The 10225-nt window shown below is 45.2% G+C and overlaps 1 protein-coding gene across 1 annotated transcript in view; it reads left to right on the top strand.

The window, feature by feature from the left end:
- The first annotated feature begins 1443 nt into the window (after nucleotides 1-1443).
- Nucleotides 1444-10225, top strand: part of LOC115646818 (gamma-glutamyl hydrolase-like) — a 28119-nt gene continuing 19337 nt past the window's right edge. The window contains exons 1-3 of the mRNA XM_030553166.1: nucleotides 1444-1459; nucleotides 5708-5885; nucleotides 9054-9168. Of these exons, the coding sequence (XP_030409026.1) occupies nucleotides 5765-5885; nucleotides 9054-9168 (236 nt within the window). The 5' untranslated portion in view covers nucleotides 1444-1459; nucleotides 5708-5764. The remainder of the gene's footprint in view (nucleotides 1460-5707; nucleotides 5886-9053; nucleotides 9169-10225) is intronic.

The raw sequence follows: 10225 nt of genomic DNA, 5'->3' as shown, positions 1-10225 counted from the left end.
AATAGCCCTTCTACCCATCTTACAAAACTCACTGATGAGGTAAGACTCAAATCAAATTACTCCTAAGTCTCCTATCTGTACTCCTATCTGTTGTGATACCATAGGCGTAACCATTAAAAAACAAATAAGAGTCCCATGAGAAAAATAAATCACACCCACACCACAGTGGAGGTGCCAATACCTGTAATGCATTCGCAATACCATTTAACATAAGTTTGAGGTGTTTTTTTTAACTGAATGGTTACAATTGTAGTTCAGCACTCTAGTGTTAAACAAAACCAAAGCCTAGCACCTCTTAAAGCCAAATTTAGTTTAGTTTACAGGCATGTGACCCAAATGAAGTATGCAGGGCTGAATATTTATCACTGAGAATAGATTTTGTTTCTGCCAGGTAAAATAGATACAATACAAAGTTTTGTTTTCATAGGAAAGCGCTACATTTTCAGTTAATTCAAACAATTTCTTGATGGAGTTGCTTTCCAAAGATCTAAAATTAAAGCAATATTCTAAAGAGCATCAGTTTCCAATTCTCACCGGAAAAACATTTTTTCCCAGTAGTTTAGAATTTGAGTTGTATAGCATAGTGTAGCTGTGCACTGTACAAGTTGCCAGGTATGGTAAGTATTCTATTTTCCTATAAACAAGAAGAAATATCTTTCAAAAGTTCCTTTCTCTGAGGATATTATCGTATCAGGCCGCAAGCTGAATCTCTGACAAGAAAGTATAATGAAAAATTCTTTTGATCACAATTTGAAGGTTAAGATGTTTTAAAAGTTATCGACTATAGATTAAAGGTGTCCAGGAGAACAAGAAAAATTGTGCAGGGGTGAGAAATTGGGGGTGAGAAAACAAAGATTTTTATTTCCATGTTGGCTTTGTAGTTTTAAAATGATTCTGTTCATTGACATTGACAACACCGTAAGTACCTTTTAAGAGCCTCTTGCTGCTGCTGAAGCGGCCTGAGCAGTACCATTGATCATCTAATCTTACAGAAGATTTTACTGAGATGTTAATATGGCAGCTCTGCACTGAGGGGCGGTGAGTTGTATGCACCCATGGTGCCCGGCCTCCAGCAAATTCAGGGGCCCAGGGACCATTCCACCAATGTTTGGGGCCAGGTCTCTCCCCCAGTCCCACCTTCTGCCCTGGCACGCCTCCCCTAGAGCGTCCCTGCCTACCCTGGGCAGTGGACGGCTGCTCCCTGCAGCTCTGCATTGCGCTCCCTTGCTGGCCACTGCCCAGAGTGATAAGAGCAGTTGCCCAGTGCGACGTGCTGATGGAGGCACATTTGATAGGGCCCACATGACTTTACCTGCAGCCAGCCAGCTGGGTTTAAGAAGGGGAAGCATGCCTGCCAGTCCAGCCACGGTCAGGAAGGGAGAGAAAAAAAACACACATCCAAGCTGCAGCTTGAGGCACTCACTCTCAGGGAACTCCTCTGGTGGGAGCAGCAGCAGAGGTGAGTGCCCGGGGGGCTCCCCACTCTCCCGGGCCAGAGGGCCCCCTGTAGAAACCATGGGGAGTGAATGGGGCAGGCTGTGCTGTGTCCCAAACTGCTGTCTGGGATGGGTAGCTGAGGTTGGTGCAGGGAGCGGGGTTGAAGTAGAAGTGTGTGTGCAGCTTGTCTGTGTGTGTTCCGGCTGACAGGGGACTTGGAGCAGACCTGCTCTCAGGTTGTGTGTGAATGTAGAGCAGGTCCAGGTCCCCCCCACCCCCTTCCCTTGCCCCACTACGAGCCCCACTTGTCGAGTGAAGGGCTTTTTCTTTCCCCTGGCACTGCCAGCAGGACTGGAGCGCACATTGAGCTCCTCACAGTGAGCACCACGCTAAGCAGGGGCACTGCTGCAGCCTGCCTGCTCCCATCCCCATCCCTTCCCTGCAGAGAGGTGACATACCGGGGCGGGCATAGACTGGGTCACATTACCCCTCCCCAGTTTTCTGCCAGGGTTTTCCCTTGCCTGCTGAGCTCTCCCTCACCCTCCCCTGCTTGCTGGAGGCAGCCTGGGACCAGGATGGGAAAGGTAAACAAACAGCAAGTGCACCAAATAGCTGGCGCCCTGAGAGTATGTCTATCCTATGGGATTATTCCGATTTTACATAAACCAGTTTTGTAAAACAGATTGTATAAAGTCGAGTGCAAGCCACCAGACTAAGCATATTAGTTTGGCGGTGTGCATCCATGTACCAAGGCTTGCGTCGATTTCTGGAGCATTGCACTGTGGGTAGCTATCCCGTAGCTATCCCATAGTTCCCGCAGTCTCCCCCGCCCATTGGAATTCTGGGTTGAGATCCCAATGCAAAAACAGTGTCGCGGGTGATTCTGGGTACATGTCGTCACTCAATCCTTCCTCCGTGAAAGCAATGGCAGACAATCATTTTGCGCCCTTTTTTCCTGGATTGTCCTGGCAGACGCCATAGCATGGCAACCATGGAGCCCGTTTTGCCCTTTGTCACTGTCACCGTATGTGTACTGGATGCTGCTGACAGACGCGGTACTGCAGTGCTACACAGCAGCATTCATTTGCCTTTGCACGGTAACAGAGACGGTTACCATCCCTATTGCACTGTCTGCCATGCCATTGTAAATTGGCAATGAGATGACGGTTATCAGTCGTTCTGTACCATCTGCTGCTGTCATGGGTGCTCCTGGCTGGCCTCACTGAGGTTGGCCAGGGGCGCATGGACAAAAATGGGAATGACTCCCTGGGTCATTCCCTTTTTTATGTTTTGTCTAAAAATAGAGTCAGTCCTGCCCAGAATATGGGGCAAGTGTATTAGAGAACCAGAGAGCACAGCTGCTCCATGTCAGAGCCCCAGAGATCCTGCAGAAATGATGAGCTGCGTGCCATTCTAGGGGGTGCCCCTGCAACAACCCCACTCATTGCTTCCCTCCTCCCTCAACCGTCCTGGGCTACCATGGCAGTGTCGTCCCATTTGTGTGATGAAGTAATAAAAAATGCAGGAATAAGGAGCACTGACTTTTTAGTGTGATAAAATGAGGTGGAGGAAGCCTCCAGCTGCTACGATAGTCCAGGCAGGAGATTAAACAGTGTTGGGGGAGAGGAGCCCAGCCTCCCGCTGCTATGATAGTCCAGGCAGGACATTAAACGGTGACAGGGGAGAGGAGCCCAGCCTCCTGCTGCTATGATAGTCCAGGCAGTATAGAATCTTTTCTTTAGACATGAAAGGGGGGAGGCTGTTGGAGCTGAGCCTCCAGTTGCTATGATGAGGACTGTTACCAGCCGTTCTGTACGATCTGCCAGGAATGACCAGGAGTCATTGCCATTTTTACCCAGGCACCCCTGGCCGACCTCACCAAGGCCAGCCAGGAGCATTCACGGGCTGATAATGATGATGGATATCAGTCATATTGTACCATCTGCCACTGGGAAGGAGATGCTGCTGTTCAGCACTGCAGCACCCCGTCTACCAGCAGCATGCAGTAGACGTAGGGTGACACTGAAAAAAGGTGAGAAACTTTTTTTTCCCTTTTCTTTTGGGGGGGTAGGGTGTAAATTGACGACATATACCCTGAAACACCCAGGAAAATGTTTTTGACCCTTCAGGCATTGGGAGCTCAGCCAAGAATGCAAATGCTTTTCGGAGACTGAGGGGACTGTGGGATAGCTGGAGTCCTCAGTACCCCCTCCCTCCCTCCATGACCATCCAGTTGATTCTTTGGCTCTCTGTTACGCTTGTCACACAGTACTGTGCTGTGGACTCTATCTATCACAGCCTGGAGATTTTTTCAAATGCATTCTCATTTGGTCTTCTGTAATGGAGCTCTGATAGAACAGATTTGTCTCCCCATACAGCGATTAGATCCAGTATCTTCCGCATGGTCCATGCTGGAGCTCGTTCTGGATTTGGGATTGCTTCGCCACCCGTGCTGATCAGAGCTTCACGCTGGGCAAACAGGAAATGAAATTCAAAAGTTCGTGGGGCTTTTCCTGTCTACCTGGCCAATGCATCCGAGTTCAGATTGCTTTCCAGAGCTGTCACAATGGTGCACTGTGGGATACCGCCCGGAGGCCAATATCGTCGATTTGCGGCCACACTAACCCTAATCCAACATGTCAATACTGATTTCAGCACTACTCCTCTCGTCGGGGAGGAGTACAGAAATTGGTTTAAAGAGCCCTTTATATCGATATAAAAGGCCTTGTTGTGTGGACGGGTGCAGAGTTAAATCGATTTAACGCTGCTAAATTCGGTTTAAACGCGTAATGTAGACCAGGCCTGAGAAATAACTGTATTGGGATTATAGGCTCTGCCCCATCTCCCCTCACCCCACACACACTTCAACTCTGCTGCTCTGGCTTAGAAATAAGTTTGATAGAATGCACTTTTTATTTTTTTTATAACTTTGATGTGTAATATAAATTGCTCATTTTTAAGCTTTTTTGTCTTTTTATAATTTTTTATTTTCACAGTTGTGGGAAATTTTGTGGGGTAAATCAAATAATTTTTTAATGACAGCAGAAGTTGAATTCAAAGAGTTCAAGCTTTAAATCTGCTAAAACACAAACAGAGAGACCAGGTATGTGAGATAATATCTTTGTACGGACTACTGGTTGGTGAAAGAAATAAGCCCTTTTGAGCTTCACAGACCTGGAGAAGAGCTCTGTGGAGTTCGAAAGCTTGTCTCTTTCACCAAAGTAGGTCCGATTAAAGATATTACCTCACCCACACTGTGGCTGTCATATCCAGGTACAAATATGATTACAACAAAACAGCAAAAACCACTAAGTGTCAATATCACGTCAAGATATACAAGATAAATATCCTAAAACCAAAAAGGATTTGTTGATTTAACTATCAATTCACTAATCCATTTGTAACAAGCTAAATTCAGAAGTTTGTATCACTGAATTTTGACTCTACCAAGTTCTCAAGCAGCATTTTTCTTGCTTTCCCTATATGTAAATTATACAAATTAAATTATTTCTGATGGAAATATCTCTGGATTTGTGTGTGTACAGTGCAATCAATAGCTAATCTCTAAGTTATCCACGAAAAACCCTAGAGTTTTCACTGCAGCCCCCCCCATCCCCCAACACCCTGTAATGAAAGTACTACATATATAAACTCAAAGGGCACCATAACACAAGTTTGGCCAGGGTGCCATTTTCCTTAAGGCTGGCCCTGGGAGCTGCTGCGCCAGTGGGGGGCAGAGGGAGGAGGTGCATGGTACCCTCCCTCTGGCAGGTGACTCCGAGTCAACTCCAAGGGGTGAGGGGCTTATCCTGGCTGGACCTCCTGAGCAGCAGCCTAGGGGAGCTTGAGTGAGTGTTGTCCTGGAGGGGGACCCCACCTCTGGAGTTCGCTGCTGCCAGCAGGGAGAGGACTGGAGGGAGTCCTCCTTTCTGGGCCCCTGCCCCAGCCCCAGGGCAGCCTGCCTGCTGCACCCCAAACACCTCATCCCAGGCCCAGCCCCAGGCCTCACACGCCCTCCCACACCCCACCCTCTGTCCCAGCCAGAGCCCACACCCAGCACCCAAACCCACTCCCGCATTCCCTCCGGCATCCCAACACCTATCCCAGCCCAGAGCCCCTCCCAGCACCCAAACTCCCTCTCGCACCCAAACTCCCTTCTTGAGCCTTAGGCAGGTGGGGGGGGGGGAATGTGGGGATGGGCAGGACTTGGACCCATTCTGGGAACCACCCAAAATTACACAAACCTGCCAACCCTGTGCTGTGTGCTCAGGACACATACACCTGTAGAGCTCGCAGAGGACAAGGACTGAACTGTGGGTGAGGGACCATGCTGAGCTACCCAGGGCTACGGTCCTCACTGGGCCTTCTACTCCTGCTCTGCTGCAATTCTCTGGCCTTGGTTGTGATGCAGAACAACCTGAGGAACAGCAACGAGAGACCCATCATTGGTAAGAAGAGGAGCGACAAGGATAGAAGAAAATGCAGGTGGAGGGAGGGCATAGAGGCATCTTGAAACCCCAGTTACTGACTGTAACAGAGGTGTGATTTTGTGTAGGCAGTGGTGTACAGAGGCAGGTTGAGCAATAAACACCCTTGTAACCAGGAAGGAGAGAGGGAGCAGAGGATGGTTAGGCAGATGTTAACACAAGTGGGTCAGTTGGAGGAATGCATTAAAATAAGGTAAAAATACCTTATCCTTCCTCAAAACCACTTCCCCTACCTGCTCTGACAGCTCTGTGGGGTGTTGGCATCCTGAGTATAAAGCTTCATTGTGTCAATAAAGAGCCATCTTCTCACTGTTTGAATTATGATGGTGTCTGCCTCAGCAATAACAGTAAAGCTTGCACTTATCCATCAGGGATAGGTCTTTATTTTCTCTATCTAAGGTCTTGTCTACACTACAGGAGAAATTCGATCTGTTAGACAATTTGAGTTACGTGAATAGCGTAACTCAAATCGACTTAGCTTAGATCTACTTACCGCGGAGTCCACACTACACAATGTCAACTGGAGACCCTCTTCCGTCAACTCCCCCTACTCTTCTTGATCCAGTGGAGTACAGGAGTCGACAGGAGAGCAATCTGCAGTTGATTTAGTGGGTCTTCACTAGAACCGCTAAATCGAGCGCCGATGCATCAATCACTGTTCGCTGATCCCCCAGTAAGTGTAGACAAGCCCTAATACTCTCTCTTAGGCTGCCCCCCCCTCCCCCGCCGGTAAGGACCTACAATTATCTCCATTTTACAGATGGGGAAATGAGGCTCAAAGTCATTCAAGATTCTAGATTTATTTCACACCTTTTCAGCACAGCCCATCTGTCCCTTTTGAAATAAGAACAGGTATTGGTTTTTAAAACAATCAATTTTTTTCAGAGATGGTTTGTTTGTTATGAGTTCTGGTCAGTATCTCAGTGAGTTTTGCTTTCAATATCTTAAGTAAATAGTGAGCATTTAGTCTGCAAAATACCTTTTTTCACTTTCAGTGAAAAAAATCCACCCCCAAAAGACAGGCTGGAGTCAGACATCCATACAAAAGTTAATGGAGCTAGATCAGTTTACACAACCTGAGACTCTGGCCTGGTGTTTTGGATAACACAGTGTGGGGTTCACAAGTTTTCACAACCTGTAATACAGTGAGTCATGCGGAATAGTTATACAACAGTCTAGAAAAAGTTCTAATGTAACATTTAGAAAATGTCCAACTATCATTGTGTAAATTTTCATAACAAGATATTCCCTAAGGCCCAAATCATGCAAACATACATGTGCTTAATTTAAAGCACATAAGTAGTCCTGGTTTCATTGGGACTACTGACATACTTAAAGTTGAGTTCATGCGTAACTGTCTGAAGGATTAGGGCCTAAAACAGTATTAGTTCTAGAATTCAAATAGATGTTACTGTAGGTTTTCATATGGCTAATATTTAAGATACAATTTTAATATCTCAGTTAGGTATTTTTGAATTTTGAAAATAGAAATAGTCCACAAAAAGGTAAAAATGGAAAATTCTAAAATATTGCCTGTGAAAATAACCTGCAACATATTCATTGGACATGCAGTAAGTAATGTATACGATCTGTCATCTCACCTCTGATACATATAACTGTGGCCCCAACTTTGCAATCCAATTGGAGTAGGCAGACTCCTGAACTAATATGGGATTCTGTTAATTCTTTGTGACTGTGTGAGACCAGGGTCCAACTACAGGGATTAGACTGTGGTCGCAAGGCATTTGATTTTAAAATCTTTGGAAATGCATCTTGCATTGAAGTGCTCTGCTGGCCAATAACGTTATACAAATTTTCATGGTATAAACCCCCACTCTGAACCTTAGCATCCAAAAGATGGGGTACCAGCATGAATTCCTCTAAGCTCAATTACCAGCTTAGTACTTGTAGCGCTGCCACCAACCAGGAATTCCAGTGCCTGGTACACTCTGGTCCCCCCAAAACCTTGCCCAGGGACCCCCAAGACCCAGTCCCTCTGGATCTTAACACAAGGAAAGTAAACCCTTTCCCTCACCATTGCCTCTCCCAGGCTTCCCCTCCCTGGGTTATCCTGGAAGATCACTGTGATTCAAACTCCTTGAATCTTAAAACAGAGGAAAATCCACCTTCCTCCCTCCTTCTCTCTCCCCCTCCCAGACTCTCCCTGAGAGAGAAAGTAATCCTAACACAGAGAGAAAATAACCTCTCTCTCCCCCTTCCCTCCTTTCTCTCCACCAATTCCCTGGTGGATCCAGACCCACTCCCCTGGGGTCTCACCAGAATAAAAAACAATCAGGTTCTTAAACAAGAAAAGCTTTTAATTAAAGAAGGAAAAAACAGTAAAAATTATCTTTGTAAATTTAAGATGGAATAAGTTACAGGGTCCTTCAGCTATAGACACTGGGAATACCCTCTCAGCCTGAGTATACAAGTACAAATACACATTTGAACTCCTTCCAGCCAAATACACATTTGCAAATAAAGAAAACAACCATAAGCCTAACTTGCCTTATCTACCTAGTACTTACTATTCTGAACTTATAAGAGCCTGTATCGGAGAGATTGGAGAGAAACCTGGTTGCACATCTGGTCCCTCTCAGAACCCAGAGAGAACAACAACCAAACACTAACAGCACACACAAAATCTTCCCTCCCTCAAGATTTGAAAGTATCCTGTCCCCTGATTGGTCCTCTGGTCAGGTGACAGCCAGGCTCATCAATCTTCTTTACCCTTTACCGACAAAAGAGATATGAAGTACTTCTGTTCTATTAACTCTTACTTATCTGTTTATGACACAAATAATAAATAATGGTATATTAGAAACACTTTACTTAAGCTCAAAATAAATTTGAATATAGAAAATATATTTAAAGAAAGTTGTGGCACTAATCAGACTAAGGCAGGGAATTTAAAGTTCACACCGTTGAAATGCTTTTATTTGACACCACTATTTTTCCAATTTTCTCATAGTTCATTGTACACCAATAGATATAACACTACTTAATATGATTTATGTCTCAAATCAGTTAGTGAAGGGAATGGGAGATTTTGATTTAATTTGCTGCCTCTGGACTATATTTATTGCAATTTGTATAGTACCAATCGTCTCTCTTTCCTGGTCCCTTTAGGGATATTGGCACAGAAAACTCGCTTTAAAACATTTCGTAAGTATGGAAGATCCTACATTGCTGCTTCATATGTGAAGTTTGTAGAATCTGCTGGTGCACGAGTTGTGCCAATAAGGTAGGCTCCCTTATAGAAATGTGTGGTAATTCCTGGATTTGTACTGCATAATAAGGGCCTAACCGAGAAAGGTTCTGGATGCATAACTGCTGAGTCACTCTATACTTTCAACTCACAGACTATAGAAGGTGCACAGCATTTTGCAAGATCTCTAGGAATGGAGGCTAGACTCACAGCAAGCTGGTGCCTGCCAATGCAGTGTATTAACAGTGCTTCTTCATCTTCAGACTTAACATATGTACCAGTTGCTAGCTGCAGTCTGTGAAGTTTCCAAATACATGCTGTTGCTTTCAGGGCCATATATTGCCATGTGTACATAAATAATGGTAGGATTCAGGAAACGGAGGGAGACTGCCACTAGTGCTTGAAGTGTCCAGATCTGATTCCTCTCATACTCTGGCTCACTAACTACTACCACAAAGAGCTCTATGTTTTGCAGCTATTTTAGGTTCTGGATCAAAGTAACGTTCTGGCTTATACAGGCAATAGGCTGATGCCAGAAAGAACACTTCTTGGCCAAAAAGTAAAAGGTAAAACTATAATAGCAAATACAATATTAGTAGGAATTAAAATAGTAGTTAGATGCTGATACAAAACAAGATCACAACCAAGTGTCAAATCTGCATGAAATCACTCTTCATAGCTGATGTTTTGAGGATCCCATTGGTCTTACCCAGCTTTCTTTGATCTGAGAACCTGAGGCAAAACATGCTTCTTGTCTACAGAGACTGGCTCTTAACTAAAAAGGTGGATTAGGCAAATTGAGAAAGCTAGGGCTGTGAATGCGGCAGGGGATAGCCTGAGTGTGTGTGTAGCAAGTTGGGCAATTCTGACCTTGCTGACCCAGGTGTAAATTAAGAGTAACTCTACTGCAGTCAGTGAAGTGTAAAACCAGTGCGAGAATGGAATGAGATCTCATGTATATAAAGCACTGTTAATAATACGCTCTGCTGCAGGCTAATAAATGACAAGATTCCGGTAGGGAAGAAAGCAAATGTACGTTGGAATTGCGTGTTGAAGGGCTCAGTTGTCATCCTTACTCATGTTCAGTAGTGTA

The sequence above is a fragment of the Gopherus evgoodei genome, chromosome 2 (assembly GCF_007399415.2).
Source record: "Gopherus evgoodei ecotype Sinaloan lineage chromosome 2, rGopEvg1_v1.p, whole genome shotgun sequence".
Classification (NCBI taxonomy): domain Eukaryota; kingdom Metazoa; phylum Chordata; order Testudines; family Testudinidae; genus Gopherus; species Gopherus evgoodei.
The sequence above is the reverse complement of the archived record's forward strand: the minus strand, read 5'-3'. Positions and strand labels throughout refer to the sequence as shown.